Raw genomic sequence first — 26,762 nt, 5'->3', positions numbered from 1 at the left:
GACCATTTGATGGGTAAAGAATATTCTTTTTCAACAAGTGATGCCAGGATAACTAAACATACACATGCTCAAGAATTAAGTTGGACCCCTATCTCACATCATATATAAAAATTCACTCAAAATGAATGATAGAACTAACTGTAAGAGTTAGAACTATAAAACATTAAGGAAAAAAAAAACATAGGAGCAAATCTTTGTGACCTTGGATTAGAAAATGGCTTCTTAGCTATGAAACCAAAAGCAAAATCAACACAAGAATAGAGAAATTGAATTTCATCAAAATTTAAAACTATACTTCATATCCATTATGATGACTATTACAAAACAAAACAAAAAAAAACAACCAGGAAGTAACAGGTGTTATTTAGCAAGGATGTGGAGAAATTGGAATCTTTGTGCACTGTTGGTGGGCATATAAAGTGGTGCAGCTACTGTGCAAAATAATATGGCAATTCCTCAAAAAGAACAGAACTACCATATGATCCAACAATGCCATTTCTGGGTATATACCGAAAAGAAATGAAAGCAAGAACTCAAACAGGTATTTGTACACCCATGGTTTTAGCAGCATTATTAACAACAGCTACAAGGTAGATGAAACCCAAGTGTCTACTTGGGATGGATGAATGGATAAACAAATGTATATATACATACAATGGAATACTACTCAACCTTAAAAAGGAAGAAAGTTCTGACACATGCTACGTAATGGATGAACTTCAAAGACATTATGTCAAGTGAAATAAGCCAGTCACAAAAGGACAAATATTGTGCAAATACACTTACATGAGATACCTAGAGCAGTGAAATTTATACAGACAGAAAGTATAATGATGACTGCCAGTGGCTGGAGGAGGGGAGAATGGCAAGTTAGTTTAATGGGTACAAGTTTCAGCTGGGAAAGATGAAGAAGTTCCGGAGACTGTATAGTGGTGATGGCTGCACAACAATGTGAATGAACTTAAAATAATGAATTTTACATTATGCATATTTTACCACAATAAAATTTTAAAAAATTTTATCCTTCAAAGGACACCATCAAGAGAGTGAAATGACAATCCACAGATAGTACTGTAAAATTATTTGTATAATTTGTATATAAGGGACCTATATCCCAAACATATAAAGAACTCTTACAACTCAACAAAAAAAGACAAACAACTCAATTTAAAAATGGGTAAAGGATTTGAATAGATATTTCTCCAAAGAATATATAAAAATGGCCAATAAGCACATGAAAATATGTTCAACATCATCAGCCACTAGGGAAATGCAAATCAAGAAAAGTTATCAGTCACACCCACTAGGATCGTCATAATAATAAACAGACATTAGCAAATGTTGGCAAGGATGTGGAGAAATTAGAACTCTCATACATTGCTGGTAGAAATGTAAAATGGTACAACCACAATAGAAAACAGCCTAGAAGTTCCTCAAAAATGTTTAACACAGAGTTGGAAAGGAACTGACCCAGCAATTCCATTTCTAGGAATTGAAAATATATGACCACACAAAAATTTGTTCACAGAGTGTTCACAGCATTATTCATAGTAGCCAAAAAGTGGCAAAAAAACAAAAAACAAACAAACAAAAAACCAACCCAAACAACCAAATGTCCATCAACCGACAAATGGATGAACAAAATGTGCCATATCCATATAATGGAATATTATTCAGCCACAAAAAGAAGTATCCACATATATTACAACATGGGTCAATCTTGAAAACATTCTGCTAAGTTGAAGAAGCCAGTCAGAAAAGGCCACATATTATACAAATCCACTTACATGCAATGTCCAGAACAAGAAAACCCATAAAAACATAAAGTAGATTAGTGGTTGCCAGAAGCTGGGGACAAAGGGTATTAGAGAGTGACTATTAATAGTTAAGGGGGTTCTTTTTGGGGTGATGGAAACGGTCTAGAATGATGGCTGCATAACTCTGAACATACTAAAACCACTCAATTGTACATTTTTAAGGGATTTTAAGGGTGAATTTTATGGTATGTAAACACACACAAAAAAAGCTGTTATAATAAAAGGAAATAATTATATCAAGCTGTGGACTAAGAGAACTAAAAATGGACCAGAAATTGGGCAATATGATGGTCATCTGATGGCCTTGACAAAAGCTATTTTGGTAGTGGTAGGAATGAAAAAATTACATTTTAATGTAATGCATGTAAAAGTACTTAAAATAGTGCCTGGTATGTACTCCTCCCCATCCCACATACCTGAAAAAAAGAGAAGGAAAAGAATTAAAAAATAAGATCTCAAACTAATGGTAAGATACTACTAGTAAGCTTAAGCCTCCTGAAGTCTCAAGCAAGGCAGTAAAGAAGGAACATTTCAAATATTTCACTGTGGTAGCAATCACTGTTATACTGAATCTATTCCTCTTGCTCTATGGAATGGTACTGGAGTCAGGCTGGACTCAACACTGAAGAGATACTGCCACTGCCTAGCAATCTCTTCACCACCCTCTCTGCAGCCTGCAGATTGGATCCAGGTAAGCACTCAAAACTTTGTCTTGATTTCTTACTGGTGTTTCAGAAAACCTCCTCCTTCTCATTATCTCTGCTGCTGCCACCACCTACTTACCACAGGTACCACAAGTTCCTGCACCATCCAGCAGGATGTCAGCCCAGAAGGGAAACTCTCTAACTTGAAGAATTCAGCCCCAGTGTTCTGGATGCTCATGCTAACATCAACTCCTGCCAATGTTTAAGGAATTAGTAAGCAAGTACTGCTTTGATATTTGTTGTTTCTACTATTGCTGTAATGTAATAATTTCTAAATGCCAAGGGAGAAGGAAGAGGGGCTGCAAAGTTAAGAGGAGAGAAAAATCTCTTGCAGTTGAGGAATTATGGAAAGCTTCCTGGAGGAGGTGATATTTTGGCTGTATGTTGAAGAACTGAGTAAATTTTGCTAGGCTGCTATGGTGAACACAGAACCTTAGGCTAGAAGGAAGCATGCGTATGTGAATATGCTGAAACAAAGTACAAGGCCAATTTGTGAGACAGCAGTTTCCTTCTAGGTGGAGTCTAATGGGACAATGGAAGAAAAGGCTGGAAATGTAAACTAGAGACCAACTGCAGTGGTCTTGAACACCAAGTGAAGGAATTTAGACTTTTTCTGATAAGCTGTAAGGAGCCACTCTAGGGATATTTGAAAGGAACGTGACATGATTTTTTTCATTTTTTAAATTTAATTTTATGACTTGGTATTAATTCACATGATTCAAATTCTAAAAATTATTAAAGGGTATACAGTAAAAAAAATCTCCTCATCCCATTAGTTTTCCACCTAATACTTTTCTCCATGGGCAATCATCTATCAGTTTCTTACATATCTTTGTTAGATATTCTATACATATACAGACACTATAGGTTTGTGTATTCTTTCCCTCTCCTTTTTATACAAATGTAAACATCTTACATATCCTGTTCTGTAGCTTTTTTTTTTTTCACATGTCAAGATGTCTTTCCATTTCAGTAAAGAGGCACCTCATTCTTTCTTTTTTTTTTTTCTTTTGGCACCTCATTCTTTTTAAAGCTGCATGGTACTGTATTCCATAGTTTAGTTGTGCCAGTAAGTTATTTAAGCAGCCTTTCTTAACATTTAGGTTGTTTTCAGTTTCACTATTTAAAAAAATGCTTCAAAAATAGACCTGAACATATGTCTCTTCCACATGTGAAAGTGTACCTGCAGGATATATTCCTGAAAGTAGTGTTGGGGCTCAAAGGTTATACATATTTCTGATAAATTTTGCCAAGTGCCTTCCTTAGAGGTTATATCAATTTCCACTTCCCACCAGCAATGTATGAGTGCATGGTCTCTCACACTTTTGCCAACACAGTATGTTTTCGTAAGTTTAATTTTGCCCTAGAAAGATTAATCAGGTTATACGCATAAGAAGACAACCCCATTAACATTTAAAACTAGATGAATAAAACATATGCTCTTTGGATAAATTTAATTTTGATTGGAAGAAGTAACTTTAAAGTTACATATTACCTCCGTGCTACCTAGTAAAAAAGTTCCCTTATTTCTTGTAGCCAAAAGCCTTCCCATTCTTAGGTAAGCAGCCTTTAGGTGGAGATGAGAAAAAGGGAATACGACTTGTGGAGGGCAGGGTCAGCACTATAAGCATTTCCTGGACGGCTCCAAGTCAGAAATAAGGTTCTGTGTTTGTCAAGTCCAGTTGTGAGGAGAAGAGAGGTCGGGATAAGGGAAAATTCCGAAAGTGGCCTACAAGGTGGAGAAGCCCCATCAGCGACTGGAGAAATGGCAATCTTACCTCAGCAAGAAACCTGTGGAGAGTAATTTTAAAATGCTAACATAGGATCGCATCAGCCCCCCTAGTGCCTGTGGGAAACATGCTTCTTTTCCCCATTCCTATCTCCTACCCCACACCTACTTTGCACACCAGAATATCCTGAAAGTCCTGCAAGCTGCAAACTACTTTTGTCCAGATGTTCCTCCCTCCTTTGAAAAGGTATTTTCAAAAATAAAGCTCCTCGCAATAAACCGGAAGCTCCCTAGGGACAGGAACTCCTTTCCTGTTGCTTTTGAACTCTCTTACACTGCAATCCCCACAGGACCAGGTTAAGATCCAGTAATTTAGACTGATTCAAGCTGTGGACCTCCCCCAGCCCCTTGTAGAACTCACCACCAAGCTGGGTTTCATGCTGGCCTGATAGAAGGCCATACCTGGCCAGTTGTGAACCCATTAAATAGAGACTTGGAATACCTGGGTGCATGTCTTCTACCGAGAGATGGTTTGTCTTCTGTACTAGCTCGTGCAAAAGTTTTTTCTGCCTCAGTCTTTTCTCTCTTAGAACATTTTTAAAATTATTGATGCATTTGTTAAGGTGGATGGTCTCTGCACACACTTGCTCTAGGCTTATTTTGCCCTGGTTGGGAGATTCAGGCCTGGAACAAGTTTCACTTCCCAGACACGGAGCTAGAGCAAAACCTGGTGATGAATACGCAAGGGGCAAGTTATTAGAAGCCAGAGAGGAGTTGCTGGGATCCTGAGAGGTTTGGTCTCCCTGTGCAGAGATGCCCACTCCACCAGAGACCACACTGAGCAAGCTCTCACTCCCCTGACTCCCAGGGCTCTCCACTGAGAAATCCTGAGCACCCCCTGAACTCACTGTCCCAAGAAGTCTATCACTGTTCTCTGACTGGGAACCGCTCTCAATGCTTTCCAGGTCCTCAGGAGTGATGGACCCACTGTTGTCCAGCTTCTGAAATACTCCCTGCAAAGCTGAACGAAAGTGGTGAATTGCTCGGCCCAGTTTACTCCTGTAAAATTTGATTTCTACATCTTCATCCTCCTGTGAGCCACCCAGACTACAAGAGGACTTTTCAAAGACATCTTTGAGGACCTGAGCAGCACGTTCCTCCTCTTCATTCAGGTCAATATGAACCATGTCGCCGAAAGTCTCAGGCCCTATGATAATTTCCTCCATCATGCTGTCACAGCTCAGAGCTGGAAACCTTCTTGACTTATCTGTTAAAAGGTCCTCTAGCTGCTTTGAGCTCAGAATATCAAGCCCAGCTTCACAGGCCAAGAGTTTGTCTTCTGTCTTCAGCAACCCAGACAGTGACAGGCAGCTGTCGGCTTCACTTGATTCACTGCAGTTACTTTCTATTTTTGCTACTTTACATGTTTCAAGTCCTTGGATGCACTGTTTGAAAACCTGGGATTTCCCAGAATCCTCCCCTTTTGAGATTAACACTGAGGAAGGTTCCTCAAATGGATGGAGGGTAGACAGAGAAGCCTCTCTCCCTGTCAGTTCATCACAGGTGCCACTGATAACTTGGGGTATTCCTGATCTTCCTTTAACTTCACCGCCTGGCTTAGATTCATCACTCGGTTTTGCTAAACTGTTCTTGGGTGGGAAGCAAAGGCCTTGCTGTTCAGGGGTCTGGAGTTCTCCATGCTGATTCTGAGTCCTTATTTGACATGCTCCTATTATTGGTCCTCTGTCTCCTGTTTCCACCTGAAAAACTGGTTCATCTAGATTTAAAGAATTCAAATTACGATCCTGAAGTTGTTGTTGCAAAAATGATAGAGGCTCCTTTTGGGGATTCTTACAGCACTGTGGTCGGCTTGGTTCTTCTCTGGTGGCAATCCGGACCCCTAAACTCTGCAAGAGGATAGATTTCTGCAATATGAGGTCTCTATGCTCTAGATGGGCAAGCTTCACAACAGTAGGCCTGGGGGCTGGGGCTTTGCCGGCCCTGTATGCCTCTTTAATGTACCTGCTGCACTGCATGCCGTTAACACAGAGGTGCTTGGCCAGGAAGCTGTGCACCAGCTCCATGGTATTTTCCCCATCTTGCTCAGGAAGTCCATACAGATACAGAATGGCTTCCTCACTAGGTCTGTCCACATGGGGTTCCCGGGCCTTTCCCCGAACACACACCTTGGCCAGGGCGCTGCTGCCCACTTGGAGGCCTTCTATTTCACTCAGAACTGAGTCTACACAGCTAGAGACTTCATCCACTGAACCCTGGACTTGGCTCAAGTGCTGCTGCAACTCAGCGATCTCAGTTTGGAGACGGCTGATGCCTTGCAGCTCCCTGATGATATAGTCCACCACATCCCCCAGGGGTTCTCGCTGTTCACGGCTGCAGCCTTGGCCAGGGCCTCTGGATGAAAGGGGCTTGGCTCGATTCCTCTCTGAGGGCTCTTGACAGCTTGTGGTAATGTTGGCAGATGAGACGTCCTGAGAGTGAGACCCTGAAACACCGGCAGCAGTGGAGCCCAGAGGAAGCTGGCTGCTGGCCTGCTGCCCAAAGCTGCAATACTGGGCCAGGACCCCATCACCATCCCCACCAATGGCTGAGGCTACTGACCCACACTGGGCAGGCAGAAAGCTGTCCTCTGGTAAGGATCCAGCAGGGCCTGAGGACTGGCTCTTGATGCCACACACAGTCTCTGCCTTAGCCTTATCAGGGGAAAGCCTGGAGGAGGGTCCCAAGGTGACCATGATTTCTTCCTCTGACTCTTGCAACAATCGTTTCATTTTTTACCTCAGGGTCTGAGGGATTCTCAGCTTCTTCCTCTTGTTTCTACTCAGAATGGTTAATAGAGACTGGGTTAGAAGGTTAACACCCTGACCTGTTCTTTTCAGTCTGTTTTTAGCAATTATTGCCAGCTGATGCCTTGGGCTTGGCCCACAGAGCTGCCTGGAATGGTCCCATGTGTGGTCTCCAAACCTGGCACATGTCCCTGGATCCTGGCTTGACTCTTATCCTGCAGCTAGTAAAAAAACGAAAATAGTGCACTCAGGTCAGAAAGTACCAAGATAATCTTAATATGAATCAAGCTGTCAAACAGGAATAAGATTACCTTCTAAGACTGTAGGAGTCAACACTGACCTGCCTCCCAACTCTGACCTTAAAGGTTACAGGCAATCAGCTCTCTCTCCTTGGCTTCCCACTAGAGTACTGATGTACCAACAAATCAAATCCTTGTGTTCTGAGCAAGTATCCAAAGGCATCAGGATTGAGATAAACTTCTGGGAAGTAGGTGGGGTGAGGTCAATGAGTGACTGAACCTTTACAAATTCAACATGAGGGTCTGGCTCAGCAATGAACAAACAGATGCTTAACCACCAAAATTCAAATCACATACACAGTAAAACGCAAGACATGGAATGTTTCTTTCTCTCCCTGTCCCCAGTTTATTGTTCTGGTGAAGGCTCAGCTACTCAAACGTTTGCTCCTGCCTGTGCTTATAGCACAAAGTGTTTTCTCCTTGTTCAGTGACAGCATCCCTTCACCTGGAGAAAGGATCATGACAAGTAAGCGATTTCCCAGCACTGTCCACTGCGGGAGTAATGCAGGGTTGCTCCAGCCCTCTGACTGACCTGGAGAGAACACTGCATAGGGCAGGTGGGGAGTTGGTTAGCATTACAGAGGGCTCCCAATGCTTTGCTGTTCTCCAAAAAGGTGAAGAAAGACCTGCCACCAGTCTTGCCTCTACATCCTAAGCTACCAGCGACTGTACTACAGAGGCAGAGATGACTATTACCTTATGTGGGGTGGACATCCATTCCCTTTGTACTGGGAACATGCAGAATGTAGGGACGGAGCAGAGTGGAAAGTACAAAGGGTGAAGGAGAGAGCCCAGGAGTGCACAGCACTGCCAATACTCTCTGGCTCTGCTCAGTCAGCCCCGGCAGGGGTAAAATGGGTTGGTGGGAGACCAGCTACCCTTCATGATCTTCAGCCTGAGATGGTTTCTTCATTTTCTGGATTTGATCTAGATTTCTAAATGTTCTAAACCCTGGATTCCTTTTCCCAGTACTCAAGTTAACCCTAAAAGGGGAAAACTGCCCATGAAGAACCCAAGCTGACTGCTCCCATAGCAAATCTTTTTCAGGAAAGGCCACCAACTATAGCCTGTGGGTCTGAAAGTTAAAAGCACTGTGCTTCTACAGACTAGGAAGAACCAGAAGAACAAGTCAAAAGACTTGAGATAAAGATGAAGCTGACCCTTTTACTGGAAATAACTAGGCCAAGAAACAAGAGACAGAAACTAGATTATTTCCCATTTCATTTCTTCCCTTCTCTCTAGTTAGGTCAAAACTCTACTTTATCTAGGAATTCCTCATCTAAGAACTCTACCCATCCTGTGAGGGACTACAGAGGCCTGATTATCAATTTTTAAGCATTAATGCTTTATTCCAATGTTTCCAGGGGTCAGGATTAGCCATACCCCTAATGTGGCCAACTCAGTCTAGAGTGAGAGTGAGACAGAGTGTGTGTCTGTGTGTCTGAGAGAGACAGAGACAGAGACAGACAGACACGGAGGGAGAGAAAGAGAATGCTCTTATGTGCACAACCAGAACTCCTGGGTCTTGAGCTTAGTGCCCAGCTGCCTAGACAGCAAAGCCCCAATTCTAGAACTGACTCATCAAATTCTTCTTTTTCTCCTTCCATAAGTACAAAATCTCTTATTCCAAAGCCACCTGTTTCTTTTTTCCAACTGTGCAAGGTCTGGCACCTTGATCTGGTCTTAATATATGGTATTAACTTTAAACAAAGTCCCTAGCCTGACAGACTAGAGTTGTCGATTAGTCTTTAAAGTTTGTCTCAAAGGGGAAAGACTGCTTACCAAACCAAGATGGAAGCTCTGTGTATGACCACATGAAGCCACAAGCAAGTGTTATTAGACTGAAATCTAGAGACTTAAGTTTGGGTCTTGCTTCACCAGTGACCTTGGATTAAACACTTGACCTCTCTCTGCCTTAGTTTCCTTATCGGTAAAGTGGGGGAGATAGTCACAGGAATGTTATAAAGCTAAAATGAGACTGATAATTAGTAAACTGTAAAGTACTACAGTGTTATCATTTACTGATACGGTAAGTTCCTGAGACAAAGAAGCAGGGAAACCAGTATCTAAGCCATGAGTACAACTGCCTAAATGTTATGATATGAATGAACCACGACTTCTATCCGAGCCCCAGACCCCTACCTTTCCCAGTCTCTTCTAATGGTCTACAGCGGTGCCTGGAACTCTACCATTAGAGTGTCATTCTTTGTTATAGAAGTTTTTTTCTAGAAGTTTCTTTCTTCTAGAAGTTTTCTTTCTAGGGAAAGAAAAGGGAGGAGCAAAACATCCAGTCCCCAACATTTCACTCAGGTGACAGGAGGCTTGCCATCCTTCCTCAGACAGCCTGAAAGCATGAGAAGGGGAAAACAGCTACAGGAGGCAGGCTTTTCCTTTCTAGTGCTCCTGAGGCCCAGAATGCATTGCCAGGTCCTCCAAGGCCAGCCCCACTGTGGTCCAGAGGCGGTAGTTTTTCATGAACAAAAATGAAGCTGACTCTAAATGTTCTAAATGAAGCTATTGTTTCACTGCAGGTCAGGTTGACTCTGAGCCTATCCATCTCTGCCCCTCAGATCAATATTCCACATTGGCTTGGCCTAACTTCCTGAACGGTTCCATGAGGTTTCCTTCCTAGAGTGCAGTGCCTACAACACTAGCTGGCCAGCCACACAGGGGGAAAATGGCACAGCCACTGTGTTCAGAGCCCTTTCCTATGGCGTCCGGAAGGACTAAAGACAGAGCTGTCAGGTTTTCTACATTAGTGACAAGTAGGAAATTTCCAGCTAAAGCTGCCATAGCAACTCCACCCATTCTCAAACAAAGAGGCTTGCTTCCGTGTTAAACAAATAAACAAAACCCTCTAAACCTTCTTCTAAACTGGTAGCTCTTGCCCCCTAATGAACTCTAAATTAAAAACATCTCCTAGGGATATGAGTTCCCTAAAGGCACCAAACCCACTCAATCACCCAGATGTTTAGGTTTTGAAACAGGGGACAGAGCCCGGTGTAATTCCCAGAGGATCAACTAGTCACTCTGAAAAAGCAACCTGTGGAGCCAGGAGGTCCAATTCAAGGCCACCTCTTTCAGCCTCTCTTTGCTACTACTGGCCACATGAATGAAGCAACAGGGGCTGAAGTGTAAGAAAAACAGTTTGATCTCTGTCAGTGAAACCGATGTGCCAGGCACTAAGCTATGTGCCAGGGATATGACACAGTTCCTGTTCTCTAACATATTAAAGTTTGGAGACAGAGTTAGACATACAATCACAAAATATAATGATACATATTATAATAGAAGTTGTAATAAAAAGTGAGCATTTAATTTCAGGGGTGGGGAACGGGAAGGTGGTGAGAGGCCCAGCAAAACCAGGACAGGAAAGGCCACAGAGAATAAGTAATAAGTGGAGATGGCATAGGAGGCCTTGGGGTCCAACCAGCTCAAAGCCAGCCCTCCAGTTTTCTTCTAGGTACCCAGTGCTGTCACTGCCCAATCCTGTTGGCCTATCTACTCTAGTTAATTCTCCAAATTTCAGACATACACTCTCAAACATGGCCATATTCTTCTGCAATCTGTTCCTAAGGAATGCCTAAGGCTAGGAAAAACAAGGTAGCCCTTTCAAAGGATACCTGCTTTTGAAAAGAGAACATACCAAAACAAAATGAATTGATCAAAAGGAATAAAGCTTCAATGATGAAAAGCTGAGAACTATGGCAGGGATAGACTCCTTACATCACACAGCATCACACCAGCCTATCAAAAGAAGTCAAGAGAAAAACCCCCTCAGTTTTCTGAAATGGCTGATTCTTTCATCTCTCTCTGACTTAGCAAAGAAATGTTACTAGGAATGTGAGAATTCCTTGTAAAATTGCTTCTGACCCAAATCTTGGCTTGGAGGAAACAACAGTGGGGCCTCTGGGAATAGGCCAGGACTCTTTTCACATATATCAAGCAGCCTCTCATTTTGTATGAAACAAGCCCAGAAGGCAGAAAACCAAGAGGCCTGAGTCTCCTACCCCTCCAGACCCCCCACAGAGGTCAGATCATTCCTTGGACATTTACCAATTATGTTGTATGGCTAAAATAGTGGGAAATGGATTTCTAGGGCTGCAGCAGGTAGGGGTACCCTTAGGATGTTAATCTTTGGGAAAGAATTAATGCTTACAGAGAATCTTGCCAGAGAAAACGATCAGGGTCACGAGGTATGAAGAGTGAGATTAGCCAAAGGGAATAAAGAATACCTAGATTAAATGCACAGTAAGGTCCCTGCATTGCAGTTCCTAGAACTAGTCATCCCTCCTCACCTGCATTAGGAGGAACCCTATTTATAGGGCAAAAACTGGTCATGGTAAAGGAAAGAAAACCTCAAGCACTGTATCCAAGAGGGGAGACAGAACCTCAGGGAACATATAGTAGCAGGAAAAAGGATGCAGTCTTCAAGGGGCTGGCATATTAAGACCTCAGAATGAAAACTGAATGCCCGTCAGAACTGGGTATTCTATGCCCATCCCAGGGCTCCTGTCAGCCAGACCAATGTTTATTACACTGAAGAGTATAAGAGACCATAAAACAAATACATATGCACCCAGAATCTGATGCTCATGACAGACTCTCTTTGCCCAAACTTGAGTCCTCTTTCTGACTAGGTCCCTGATCTTGGGCTCTGTTTAGTCCAGTTTTAGTGAGAATCTTGCTGGTCAGTTTAGTTAAAACTCCACATCTTTGATATCTGACAAATTCCTTGTCCCTCACCCAGGCCTGTCTCCAGCTAAAATCTTGTCAAGTCAGTTTAGCCAGACACCTGTCTTCCTGTGATGTTTCTTCTTAGTAATTTTCCAACCACTGACCCTCAAGCTGTTCCTTCCCACTTATGCTTGTATTCAGAGTTCGGCTCAATCTCTCTCCCTTATTACAATACCCCAATGTGACAATCCCCCCGAATAAGGTCTGCCTTATGATTTGTAACAAGTATCAGAGTAATTTTTTTCTTAAGCACTCACCATGCTCTCTTTTTTCCTTACTATCTATGGCTCTTATGAGCAGTCTGAAGAAGGCATGTGAGCAGGAATCTAGCCCCTGAACACTCTCCTATCCCCCACCAAAACCCTACATTCTCTAGCCCCTTACTCCGTTATAATTTCTTCATAGAACTGATTACCACCTGGTAGATCATATATCTGTTTGCTTGTTTATTATCTGCCTCTCCCCAGCCACCCCCCAACCCTATCCTGGAATGTGAGCAGGGACTGTTTTGTTCATTGCTGTATCCCTAGCACCTAATTCAGTGCCTGGCATATGTGGTACTCAAAATCAAACAAGCAAGCAATCAAAAACTTCCCATTGAATAAAAGGATCCAGGACACAAAATCAGGAAATGCTAAAGTTGGAAGAGTCCTTTAGAGAACATCAAGGCCTGGAACCTCACACTACATTGTGACCTGGCCAACAGAGTAGTGTTGTCTGGCCAGCATAGTGTTTTTCTTTAAATCTGAAATTTAGGCAGGGCAGCTATTCTGGCTTCTCAAAAGCCCTGTATCACTTGACCCAGAATGACACCCTTGTTGTTAATCTGTTTTATTCTGGAAGACATCTAAATGGGAGGCTCTTGCTTAAGAACCCATGGTGGGTGTGAACTCCATTACATTGAAAGCTGTGCCTTATTTGTTTTTCAATTCTCAAAGCCTAGCACAGGGCATTACTATGCCAAGCATATGGCCTGGCACACAGTGAGAACTCAGTGCCGTGGAAAGAATAAATGAGTGATAGCAGGGCTGACTTAGAATCCAAGTCTTCTACTTTCCAGTCCACTTCTGTTTCCATAACAACAAGCTGCCTTCTTCTAGACAGATGACTTACAACCCCCTTTCATTGTAAAACTAAGTTGGAAACTTCTCCCGAAATACACTTACTCACAATACTGGGGACTCACTCAGAACAAATAAAGAAGGTAGTGGCAGCACCAGCCTCTTCCACACTGTCGATTAGCTGGCATCTCTCCAGCATATGAGACTGGCAGAAAGAGACCCTGCATGGTTCCTGTTATCCCCAGGGGTGCCATCATGGGACTTCCATATGCCCTCCAGCTGAAGGGCAGCCCTGATCCTTTCCCTGACGACAGGTCTAGAGCAGCATTGTTCAATAGAAATACAATGTGAGCCACAAATGTAATTTTAAAATTTCTAGTAGCCACATTAAACTTGAAAAGAAACAGGTGAAATTAATTTTAACACTTTTTATGTAACCCATTATCCAAGATACTATTCTTTCAACATGTAATCTATAAAAATACAATCAAATATTTGCATTCTACTTTTTATACTGAGTCCTTGAACGCTGGTATGTATCTTACATTTACAGCACATCTCAATTTAGACTAGCCATCTTCAAGTACTCAATAACCACATGTGTCTGGTGGCTACTATATTGAACAGCGTAGTTTTAGAAGGTTAGGGCGGGGGACCCTCTGGAGAGCCTTCAAAACCTGGCAGCAGATGCTCACTGCAAAGAGCAGACTGTCATCTCAGGGGCAGTAGAACTCTCTGTTCTTTCACTCTTCCTTTCACCTGCTCACTTTGATCCTAGCTGGAAACAGCATATTTCCATTTTGTGACAGGTTCTAATCTTCCTCAAGGCTACAAAGAGCAAAGTATTAAGGCCCCAACCTACAGAGAATGAGACCTTTTCTCTCACAACCTGACCCTTTCTAGATACCCTGTACCTCTGTGTAGCTTTCCAATATTCTGGGTAAAACAAGATAATCCTAGTTACTTCAACAGAAGCGACACCTTCACAGGGAAGACTTAGAAACCTCTTACAGACAAGAGCATAATTTCAATGCAGCTGGGTCAAAGGTATGCTATCCCACACAGCTCATACCAGAGGGACACGTAGCAATAGTAAAATTACATTTGTTTAGAATTTTACAGTTTACAAGATGTCTATTTTATCATCACAACAATCCTGTGAGTAGGAGGGAAGGATTATTATTCTGATTTCATAAATGAGAAAAACGAAGCTCAGAGAGGCTAAATGACTTGACCAAGGTCACAGAGTAGAGCTAGGATCTACAAGAAGGTCTTCAATCTATAAAGTTAGTGCTCTTTTCACCATACATGCATGGCATAAATGGATACATTATTTATTATCCTTGTGTGCATACATTTAAGACTGAGAAAACTCAAGATGACTTTTCTGTTTACATGGCATATGCACACAAAAAGGATGAATTAATACATTAGACAAAAGGACAGTACACAAACACAGGAAACAGGAAAGGTTTCTAAACATACACAGGTGTATACAAGAACAAGAAGGTTACCTGAATACATGCATGAGATAAGGGACAGATTTTATCTATATATATGTATGTGCATGGAAGGAAAGATGGCTTGTGTATATTTATATAAAATGAATGAATGAGTTGTCTATATATACGTACACACAGCAGAGGAATGGTTATTTACAACCATAAGGACGTATCAAGAGGGAGAAACAGATTATTTGTACACAGGTATACACATTTCCAAAGGGGTGAATGGGTTATTTATATACATACAGGACAGTACCAAGGAGGAATTGATGGCCAGATTATCAGCATATAAACACGTGCAAGTGAAGATTCTACCCTCAGTGCTGAGTATGCTGTTTTTCACTCATTATAATGACCCCCCACAAGCAAGTTGGCTCAAGTAGTTATGTAATTAATGTAGCTGCTCCATATTCCACCCACAAATGCTTTGCTTTTGTCCCTGCTTGTCGTTCAGAGTCAGTCATACACTCAATAACACTTACCTTGCTGCTGCAATCAAAATAAGAGTTAAGGAAATAAAAAGAAAAAAAACACATTAAAACCACAAATTCTCAAGTTTTAGAATTCAAGTGCTGTCTTTAAAAGGAAATCCATTCAGAAGCACTCCTTGGTTTGACAGAGAAGCCACAGGATGAACTTTCTAAGCCACAGCACAGCTGCTTGCCCAAGCGACAAGCAGAGCCAAGGAGCTATTATTCTCAGCTGGCTGGCTCCAGGGTGCAAAGTTGATGATAGGAACAAAGCCCGGCAGAGAAATCCCCTCACTGAAGGGCTGGGCAGGAGTCTTGCTGCCTGCAAATCTAGGAATCCAATCTGGTCCACATCTCTCTGCTGAGGGGGATTCTGACGACCAGCCTGCCGAAGGTAATAGCAGCCAAACTTCAACTGGACGTGGAATTCTAACTCAATCGATTCCGGGCTTTGAGACTGAGAAAGAAAGCAGGGTAGCTACTGCTCCCGCTGCTGCTCCTCCTCCTCTCCAGCTGCTTCCTGCCTGCAACCTCCCATAGGGCACCAGCCCTCCTCACACGTTCCTGGTGCACACACCCCCTTTCCCAGCACACTCACGCACACACAGATCTCGCCAGCAAGCTCACTCACACACCCTTGGTGTCTCTCCCTCTCCCTAAATATAGATCTTACTCTCTCCCCTCCCCCATTCCTTCCCCTCTTTCTTCTCCCCCTCCTTCCTTTTCCTCTGCCTATCCACTTCTCTCTTGTCTGGGCTATAGGATATAAAGAGACATACATAAGGCAGAGCCCTATACTGTGAGGCACTCCCAGTCTCAGAGGGAAGACAACACAAATGTCAGAGCACAATACAAAGGGCGTCTTCCCTTCTACTGAGATAAGCTCTAAGGTTTTTTTGTTTGTTGCTTTTCGGTTTGTTTGGGTTGTGTCTATATAATCTGCTGTCTGCATCTGGCAAGGCTGGAGAACAGATAAAGTGTCCAAGTGCAGTTAACATCAAATAACACCACGTTCTCAGAGTAGGTACCTGGTCCAGTTTTCCTGAAGAGCCACAGCAAGAAAATCAACCAGAAAACAAGAAAGCCCTTAGGCTATGCCAAGGCAATGATTAGACAGATGTAGGGGAAGTTGGGTGGGCTGAGGTAGACCCTCTACTTCAAAATTTAGGACCCAGAATTAGGAACTAAGTAACCTAAAGTGATACCACATTGACCTAAGCTGAACCTTGTCAGAATCCTGGTTTCATAGTCCCAAATTTCCGAGTCCTTCTTTGCCAGCTATAGCCCCATCTCCCTGGAGACTAGTCAGGCGACTCTCATGTGGCCCTAACTCCAAATAATTCAATAATTCTAGTTAAGACTCATCAGGAAATTAAATGTGTGTATCTTCAAAAAGCGCTCAAGTTGTTCACTGCAACATAAAGCCAAACATAAGCCAGGAACCTTTGAAACCCTGGAGTATAAAACACCAAAAACATGAAATATATGATATCTCTTTCTACTCTGCAATCACAGGACAGGAAAAACACTGTTTGGGCCTAGAGAACCTCAGAATTCTTCTCAATACAGGGCTTCAATCAGCAATTAACAATCCAGTGAAGCCCATTCCTATTCTACCTCCTCTGAGCTCAATCCATTGAGATAAGCAGCCCTTACCCCACCCCCTCAGGCTAACATCAGGTAGGCAAGTTTGATCCACTCATCATGCCCAAACCAAGCTCTCAAACCTTGCTACTTCTGCTGGCCTGCAACATTCCTTACGACAGTGTACAACAGAAAACGGCCTGTTAGCCAGGAATCAGGTAGTCAGTCTATGGGGGCCACCCTAGAATCTGTCATCGCAGAATAGGCAGCCCTATATGGTAGATAAAACAAGCTTTTAAATTAAGAGTGATTTCCTTGGCTTATCCAAGATCCTAAGGAGAAAGTGTTGATTCCAGAGCCAACATTTGCCTCCCTACAGACTTCTTCCAATAACACTGCTTCCCCCTCAACCAAGGAAGAAAATTTAGATTCCAAGAGACACTACACAACCCATTTCTTAACCATCCACCTCATTATGCAGCCAACACTGACAGCAGAGCAAATACCTCCTAACCCAGTGGGGAGCTGGCTGGATGACAGAAGAGATAAGGGCTGACAGCACAACCATAACCACACATCTAAATACAGAAGGGGAAAAAATCCTGAAAACTGTCAAATTTCAGTGGAAGTCATAGCAAATTTACTGTGGAGCTCCCCATATTTCCTCCAGGAGAAGCAGGTAAAGATTTTAAAACAAGAAATATGGGTGCAACTGATTAATCAGAACCCCCCTCAACCCCCACCCGACCCCACCTCTGCAGCCACTCATAAAGAGCTCAGAGCAGTGGCTGTCATGACCATGTTTAGGTCAGAGCTTTCTAGACTGAGAAGCCCAAATTCTCAAGACTGGGAAGGATCTTCAGAGATAGGATACCACCTAAAGAACCTACTTCTTCCTGCCTCATCCACCAGTGCCTCTAGACCTGTGGCTAATGTGACCCTGTCTTGTCCGTCTCCCCACTCAAACACATTCAGATCATCTCCTAAGCACCTTGGGTTTTCCAGAAAAACAAAGACGCAAACAAGAGAAAACATGTTTAGGACTAGAGGCACAATAAATCTGCTATCTATAGTTCTAGTCTTCAGACTTCCCAAGGAGTGCTCATATGGCTTTGACCATAAATTACCTTTGTATCTTTCCACCTTCCTATGTCTTAGTGAAAGAAAGAAGTAGAACAAGTGGGAAAGCAGTAAATAGCAGTTACTGTAAACTCAGTAAAAGAGCAGGGTTCCTTCTGTCGCCATTCAACAGAGCCCAGAGAGTGCTAGACATCATATGACCAAAGGATAATCAGACCTCCTTAGGGGACTAGCCTTTTAGGATAGACATGCAATTTCTGTTTCCTAAGCCATGTAAATAACATTGCAGCCCCCTTGTCACAGTGGATCTGTCTTTTGGGAATCCTGGGCTGGCTAAAATGATAGGGGTGCATTTTAGAGGTAAGAAATAGCACAACAAGCACCCACCTTAGCTGGGAAGCGTCCTTAAAGCAGGGCTGTTCAAGAGCTAGTCGGGCATAATTAGAAAAACAGATTGGGTTAAGAAGGAAAAGGCATTTATCCAGAAGCTGTGAAATGCTCTGAACAGACATTCTCAAGGTCTGGTTCCCAATTTAAATCCTTGCAGGGATCTTCGCCTAGAGACAGATGAGTCAAGATGGAAATTCAACATGAGACACTGACACTCACGCAGAGTTGTGGGAAGGTTCAGCACTGCAGGAGCTCTAAAGGGGAACTGAATGGGTGGGTTAGTCAGAAGACCACCTGGTGCACAAAATTCATCTTCAGCTAAAGTGTTCTAAGTGGTGTCACAAGGATACCGGAGAAGGGGCTCACCAACTACAATTCTCCCCTCTCATACAAACTAGTCTAAGTCTCTCTGGAGACAGATACAACTGGTCAAAGCAAAGAGTGTGCCTGCTCCAAACCTGGCCTGCCTTTTCAGGTGTCACTCCAGAGCAGCTGGGTCAGGACCTACCTCATCTCCCAGTGATAACACACTCCCAGTGATTTACACATGCAGGGTGTAAAGGATAAGTAGAACCCAAGTTTGACTTACACAGAAGTAAGCTTGTGACTCTTCCTTCTCTACCACTAAGTAAAGCCAGAAGCAACAAGAGGCTGGTATGTGGTCACACAGCTGGGATCTGTTTCATGAAGAAAATGGTTTGTTCTGGTGGTAGAGAAAAGTCTTCTTTTTTCCTCCTATAAAATTATGTTCTGTATAAACTACTGAGAAAATACATGCAGCAGAGAATGATGGGCAATGGGAGATGGTTCTCCTTCTTCCCTCAGGAACATGCCCCTCTAGGGGAATGAGGAACCTGGCAGAGATGCGACAACTTTACTGATGTGCTAAGACACAGCTGCTACACAGCCTAAATGAGACTTGACAAGCTGCAAGGCAGGCCTGAGGAGTCACAAACTGCTGACAAATTTCAGCTCTACAATCAGGTCAAGCACCATCCCTGATTAGCAAGAACTTCAACATAAATAGCTGATAAATTCCTCAGGACTCCCTGGCTAAATGGTTACATTTCTAGCCTATATCTCCAAAGGATGTGGCCTCATTTCCATTCCAGAAGCAAATGATCAAAAACTCATAACCAAAGCAGTTTACATGTCTACTGCCCTCTTGCATAAAAGTCACAGCTCCCATATTTAGGCCTAAGGCTGGTCCTGAACTAGTATCTGCTTATGTATATCCCAGTCTAATCCACAAAGTGCACTGGCCCTGCCCCAATCTCTATACCCCAAGGAAGCCAAGGGGATTCTCTAATGGGAATCCCAGATTTAAAATTTCATAGGGAAGTGAACCTCTTGTACTAAAAAGAGCCTACGTTCTAACTGGCTTACTATTAATCAGATAATAACTTCAGTTTTCTGTGGCTTGTTCTGAGATATACCTTAAGGTGAACCCAATTCTGGAAAATTCTTTTGGTGTAAGACTTTCAAAAGCTTTTCAAAATATGTCCCTAGCCAACACACAAATCTCAAGTGTCTTGGGACTCAATGAAGGGACCCCAAAGACTTTCTGTAAAATTCTATATATATTCAAAAATACAGTATGAGGCACTGAGTTATAGGAAACTAGCTATTGTTCAAAGGGGGAAGAGAAGATTTAAGGGAGACACAATCTTAGTGTGGGGTCTCTGACAGATTAACAGGGAAGTATAGGGGAGAAAGGGAATACTCAACCAGGTGAGTCAGGAGAAAGAGCTAGATTTAGCCTGAAAGCAAAGAACACAAAGGGAAAGACTGTTTTTGGCACTGGAGCCTCAGGCTGCCAGTTCGCCCACACCAATCACACACAGAGATGACCCCGCTGCTCAGACACAAGATCCTTGGAACCCCTATATTCTAATTCTCCACCCAGTGACAGAAACTCATGCAAAACCCTTTATCCCCTTATCACATGTCACCAAGTCTAATCTATTTTACCTTCCCACCTATAAAATCTGCCCCTTTTTCTACAGCCTTTAGCCTAGGCTTGTATCATTTCTCACTTGAGTTGTTGCATAATATTCATCCTCCCTAGTCTCCCTTCCTCCACAACCACCTCCTTCTCACCCCTCCCTACTCCCAATCCATTCTTAACAATTTATGAGAGGGATGATTCTAAAATGTAGATAGGTTTTTTTGGCACTCATTTTCTTAAAATCCTTCTGCGACGGCTCTCAGGAAAAAGCCCATGCTCCTCAGTCCATTATCAGAGTTCTCTCTTGAACTGTCCCTGTCTAGAGGGATCTAAAGCTTTCCAATTCCCTAAGTTTGGTCACCCACTGAATGTGCCATCCCATGCTTTCTACTTCCATATGGCACTGTCTAGAGTGCTATCAGAGAGTAAAAACTAGTACAGTAAGGAGGTTAAAAACTTGATCAGGTGCCTATCAGAAAACAAGACTTGGAACAAAAACAGTAAAACAAAAACAAAAACTTGGTATCTGTTATAGGTTGGACTGTGTTCCCCCAAAATCCATATGTTGAAGTACTAATCCTCAGTACCTCAGACGGTGACCTTGCTTGGAGACAGGGTCTTTACAGAGGTAATCAAGTTAAAATGAGGTCATTAAGGTAGGCCCTATCCAATATGACTGGTATCCTTATAAAAAGGTAAATTTGGATAAAGAAATAGGTATAGAGGAAAGACAATATGAAGAGATACAGGAGAAGATGACCATCTACAAACCATGAAGAGAGGACTGGAACAGACTCCTCTCTCACAGCCCTCAGAAGGGGCTAATCCTGCTTGATTTTGGACTTCTAGCCTCCAGAACAATAAGATAATCAATTTCCGTGGTGTAACCCACCCGATATGTGGCTACTTAGCCATGACAGCCCTAACAAACTAATGCAGTGCTTTTGAACATTACTAATATAATTCTGCTCCCAAATTTTTAAAATAAATAGTCAAATTAATACCTACTAGGTACCTATGTGTAATACCAGGCTTGATGAAAAAATATACTCCTTGCCTTTAGGGAGTTCATAATCTAATAGGAGAAATGCTATGATATGGAGCATTGTTATACCCATATTACGAGGAGTGTTAGATCTTGTGCCTGAGTGATTGATAGTGCCATTTACTAACAAAGGACATACAGAAGATGAGGTGAAGGAGAAAGAAGAGACAATAAGCACATTTTGAACATACTGCTTCAAGTGCCTATGAAAATTCTGGTGACAATATCCATAGGCACCTAGATATGAGTCTGGAGCTTGTGAAAGAAGACTGAGGTAGAGAGAGGAATTTGGGATCTGGGATTTATCAGTGTATGGGTAAAAACATGGGTGAGATTATCAAGAGAAGAGAATGAAGTGGAAAACAGAGCCCTGGGAATCACCAAGTTTTAAGGGGAGAGCAGAGGAAAAGAAATACAGTAACAGAAACAAAAGATGGAGCTGTCAGAAATTAGAAAAGGACTTGGAGGGGGAGATACTACCAAAGCCAAAAAGGAAGACTTTTAGAGAGAAACCAGTCAACAGTTTTTTATCTCACCTGTCGTAAGAAATGCTCCAGGATGTTGGTTTTCATCTAGAATGCCCTTCCTAACTTGTCATCTCTGGCTATTTATGTTTAAATGTCCTCAGGTGTGGACCAAATAAAAACATTTCCCTAGCATGCTCAAAGATGACAACCAGCAAAGGGAAGCAGCAGCCTATGGAACTGGGGAAGATTATTTGCTATAACTTACCTCTTCCCTTTGGCTTCAAGATGTCTTATTTTGTACATTATGACTGTACTTCTTGATGCGCCTATTTTGGAACGGTGGTAAATCTCTGCTGCATTGTCTACAGAAAGAACACAACTTGCCACTAACAAGGAGTCGTGGATCTCCCTCATGACATACGTAAACACAGGAAGCAAGTTATCTCTTGATTTCCATCTTTCTAAGCTCATTATTTTATTTCTTGGACAGCTCCTGATACATAAGAACAATTATTGTCTTAGTACCCTCTGGGAATTCCTCTGACAAGACTTCTCTGACCATCTTAACTCAAAGGGCTTGCTCCTTACGTTAAAGTCCTATGGCAATTATTTTTCGCTATAATCACTTTTTTCGCAACCAATTACTTTTGGCTTATAATACTACTTTATACTTTTATAAGTATAAAAGTATACTTATATACTTTTATATACTTAATGTCTAAGTATCAGAAGTTGTGTTAGGGACACAGTAATCAGTTACTGACCTTAAGTGCAATCTAGCAAAGGAGCTAAAGTCCATATATGTGCAAGGAGAATGCAAGTAGAAAGCAGAAGTAACAAGAAAATAATGGCCAAGAATAGGATCTCTGAATCCCTCAGCTTTGTTTTTCTATCTACATCTACTAGGTCCCCAAGACACATGAGACAGAGAAGATACTCCACTCTTAATTCCTAAGACTTCAGATTCAAACTCCTGCAAGGCCTCCTATCTTGGTAAACCAGGCTGGGCCATAAAGACATCTTTAACAGAAAACCAATTCAAAAGATAAGTCAAATAGTTTGCAACTTGACCCCTTGCTTCTGGGTCCATATCTTTGACTAGACACCTGAATTTCTCCTAGTGCAAAAGGAGGTACCAAAAAGAATATCAAAAGCCCAAAGCAGTTTTCTCAACCTGTGTTTTCATGCCCCAGTTTCTTCCAACTGACAGCCCAATTACAGTGGCTATTCTTTGGGTCTGGAGTGAGAGGGCAGCCTTTGGCAAATTCTAAACGTTAGCATGAGTGACTAATATGTATTATAAGAGACACTGGTGAAATATATGAGAATGTGTAAGAAAATATTTCCATCTTTCAAGGTGCTGGTTTGGATGAAAATCAGGGAAGGCTCTGTGAAAGAGGGGATATATCTGAGCTTGACCCTGAAGGGTGAATAATATTTGGATATGTGGAAACTGACAAGAAGAAAAGGCATTCAAGGCACAGAATACAGGATGAGCAAAGATATGAAAAGGACAAAAACGAAGGTGTGATGTTGGAAAGGAAGGGAAACTAACATATGCTGAATGCTAACAACATGCCAGGCCCTGCTCTCTATATATTATCTTACTTAATCCATATCTATCCACTGAGGCAAATGATATTCAATTCAGAGATGAGAAAACTATGTTTCTAAGAGACTGGGTGACTTGCCTAAGCCTAAGGTTACAGCTGGTATGTGGTGGAGCCAGATTTCAAACTCAGGCACTTGCTGATTCCAAGGCCCAAATTCTTTCAATTCTATAATCTGGCCTCTGGGTTAACAAAGGTGAGTAAATCAGATTGGGCCAAGTCATGGGTGGTCATGGATGTCAGGCTAAAAAGTTCAGACATAATTTAACTACCAATGGAAAAAGAACTTAATGTTTTTTTGAGGAAAAACTTTCACTCATTCACTCACATATCTGTTAAGACTTGCTGGATACCATGCATCAGGGATATAAACTTAAACAACACAGTCCTTATTCTGTATTTCCATGCCCTTTTCATTTAGCTTTTATTTAAATTTTTTATTGAATTATTATATACAGAAATGTGTACAAATCAAAACTACATCAGTGTAAACAGAATTCAAATCAAGAACAGATCATCAGAACTCCAGAAGCCCCACTGTGCTCATACCTAATCACTACCTACCCTGCCACCCAACAATAATCACTATCCTAAAGTCTGACACCACAGGTTACTTTTGCCTATTTCTGAATTTAATATAAAAGGAATCTACAGTGCTCGCTTCGGCAGCACATATACTAAAATTGGAACTATACAGAGAAGATTAGCATGGCCCCTGCGCAAGGATGACACGCAAATTCGTGAAACGTTCCATATTTTTAAAAAAAAAAAAGAAAAAAAAAAGGAATCTACAGTAGATATTCTTTTAAGAAACACATAATCTTGAGGGCAAATGCTCATACAATTCCAGGACAGTATGATAAATACCAACTTTGGCTGTATATGAAATGCTATAGAAAGATAGAAAAATGAGTATCTAAACTCTACTTGGGGACTTTGGGGAAGGCTTCAAAGGATGTGGCATCTAAACTGAGCCCTGAGTATAAGTGGTAGCCATGACTAGTGATGTTTTAGGAAGATAAATCTGGTGGTGGATTCCAAGAAAAATAAATAAAAGCAAGGAAACCACTGGAAGACTAATATTCCTGTCTAAGAAGTAAAGAAGACCTGAATGCCAAGGAGAACAGAGAAGAGTCTGATAAATCGTAGAGAGAAAAAGAACCAGATCTGGCAAGTAATCCAATGTGGGAGGCAAGAGAGAAGGAAGAATGACACCATAATTTTGAGTGGGTGACTAGCAGAACAAGGGTGATTTTAACACAAACAGAGAACAAAGGAAGAAGAACAGGCCCAAGAGGGAACTTTCAAACACTGGGAAACTGCAGTGAGAATAACTAGTAGATAACTAGATATGAAGACTAGAACCTAAGAACAAAAGGGAGGTTCAGAAGTATAGATTTGGGAATCACCTGCTTAGAAAGGCTAGTTGGAAGTCTGCTGGCTGCCTAGCACAGAAGCCAGGATCAAGCATAGTACCAACCATACAGTAGTTGATCAATTAATGACTCCAGATTAGAAGCTAAGGAGATGCAGATTTGAGATTAAATGAGATGCCATGGGGAAGACTATAGAAAGAAGAGACAAAGTCAGACAGGAAAGAAGATAGGCAAAGTAAGAAACATAGAAAAAGAATTGGAAGAACCTAAGAAAATCAGAAACTACAAGTAGAGTGTTTCAAAAAACACTAAGGACTGTTGCAAAGAAAAATGCGAATAAGAACTGAGGAAAGTGTTAGGAAAAAGTATGTTAAATATTTAACTGTTAATTATTTCTATCTAACTATATCTCTGGCCTATAAGCTTCTAAATGATAAGAAAATGTCTTACAAATAGCACCAACAGCACCCAGTGTGGTACCCTCTTATTAGTTGGCTTGATTTAAAGTGTAATAATTATATTAACTGCTTCCTTTGGGTAAACTCTGGCAAAAGGATTTTCTCTCACAGACGAAGAATTCCTTCCCAGACAGTATCAAATGTTCCCATTGGTTGGATGGTCACAGAAGCAGCAGGAGTCAGAGAAAGTTGTAGAAATTAAGATGGGCTTATTATTTGAAAGCAAGTAATTTTGAACAGAAGTATCAATCAGACTTATTCCAAAAGAGTTTACAAAGTACCTCCATTTATTGACATTGTGTTCAGAAAATACTGCCAGCTAGAGCTGAGGCCTGCTGTATCTGACACACTCTTCTGACTCTAGGTAGGCTAATGCTATCATGGCATTCCTCAAAGATGTTCCGATATGCCCCTCAGAAATCTGCACCAAACTCTACCCCTTCAAATAAGGTGCCCCAAATCCCAATCCTAGATGTAATGTCTTACAATTTATAAGGTTCAGTCACAGCCTAGAACCAGATCTAAAGTTTATAGAAGATCAATCACTGATAAACATCCAGCTCCAGGTCATAAATGTGTCCAGAATATTTCAGAGGGGAAAAACACCTAAGTAACGTTAAGCATTCCTCCTGACAAGTACACAAAAGCAATGCGGCTTTTTTCTTGCGGGCCCCAGAGAAGCACCAGTATATATAGATGACCTCATCTGAGTGATGCACACAGCAAGTTACTCTAGGAACCCCACGCCACCTGGGAGTCTAGATCCCTGCAAAGGCCTGAAATCCTATGGCACTGGTTCCTTGCCACTTTAACGACTAGAAGCAGTTTCACTGGGTTCCCATTCAGCAGCAAAGGCTCCAGCTGTGCTCAACAACACCTCTGGCAGGTCACTCAGGCCACTGTAGGAAGGCCATATATATATATATACAGCAAAAAAGAAACAAACTCACAGATATAGGAAACAAACTAGTGATTACAATGAGAAAAGGGAAAGAGGAGGGGCAAGACAGCCGCATGAGATTGAGAGATACAAACTACTATGTATAAAATAGATAAGCAACAATGACATATTGTACAGCACAGGGAGCCCTGAAAATTAACAATTCTGAGAAGTAATAGGAGGCCCATTGGTGACTCTAAAGCAATTGTTTATAAAGCTTTGCCGTCAAAAATGCATTGTTCTATGATCTCACCAAAACTCTGTGAGAGGAGACAGTTATTATCCCTAATTTTATAGCTGAGGAGACTAAGAAATAGGAAATACTTTGTTTAAGTTCCCTCCGATTTTAAGACTAAGCTACTGCAAGGACTCAGATCTTTCTGTTGCTAGTTTAGTCCTAAATGTTATTAATAATAGGAATAAGAATAAATAAAGACAAAATTCACTGGATATCATGAATGAGCCCATAAATACCAGCCTCGAGAACATATTTCCCACCAACTAGACCTCAGGAAAAAAAGACTCACATGTGAGGAACACTGAAGCTTCTGTGCCATCTTCTTCCCCTTCTGCCCTGAAAAGTATTACTTTGCTAGGGCTACCATAACATAATACAATGGCCTGAGTGGTTTGAGAAACAGAAATTTATTCTAACAATTCTGGAAGCTAGAAGTCCAAGATCAAGATTTAAAATGGTAAGTTTTATGTTATATAAATTATATATCTCAATTAAAAAGA

At 41.8% G+C, this 26,762-nt stretch overlaps 1 protein-coding gene and 1 non-coding gene across 8 annotated transcripts in view; one reads left to right on the top strand and one right to left on the bottom strand.

Moving 5' to 3' along the window:
- The window catches only part of UNC13B (unc-13 homolog B), a 167,980-nt gene that overhangs the window by 43,308 nt on the left and 97,910 nt on the right, over nt 1–26,762 (bottom strand). For 2 of the 7 annotated variants that reach the window (XM_072959676.1, XM_072959677.1), the window contains exons 1-2: nt 15,139–15,634; nt 4,753–7,275 (exon numbers count right to left, since the gene is read on the bottom strand). The exons of the other annotated variants lie outside the window; for them this stretch is intronic. In XM_072959676.1, coding sequence (XP_072815777.1) covers nt 4,753–7,039 — 2,287 coding nt within the window. In that variant the 5' untranslated portion in view covers nt 7,040–7,275; nt 15,139–15,634. Of the gene's footprint in view, nt 1–4,752; nt 7,276–15,138; nt 15,635–26,762 lie in introns of those variants that run through there. 7 annotated transcript variants of the gene reach the window in all.
- On the top strand, nt 23,904–24,010 carry LOC140696238 (U6 spliceosomal RNA). The gene has a single exon (XR_012072394.1). It is a non-coding gene; the product is annotated as a U6 spliceosomal RNA (small nuclear RNA).

The sequence above is a fragment of the Vicugna pacos genome, chromosome 4, assembly GCF_048564905.1.
Source record: "Vicugna pacos chromosome 4, VicPac4, whole genome shotgun sequence".
Classification (NCBI taxonomy): domain Eukaryota; kingdom Metazoa; phylum Chordata; class Mammalia; order Artiodactyla; family Camelidae; genus Vicugna; species Vicugna pacos.
The sequence above is the reverse complement of the archived record's forward strand: the minus strand, read 5'-3'. Positions and strand labels throughout refer to the sequence as shown.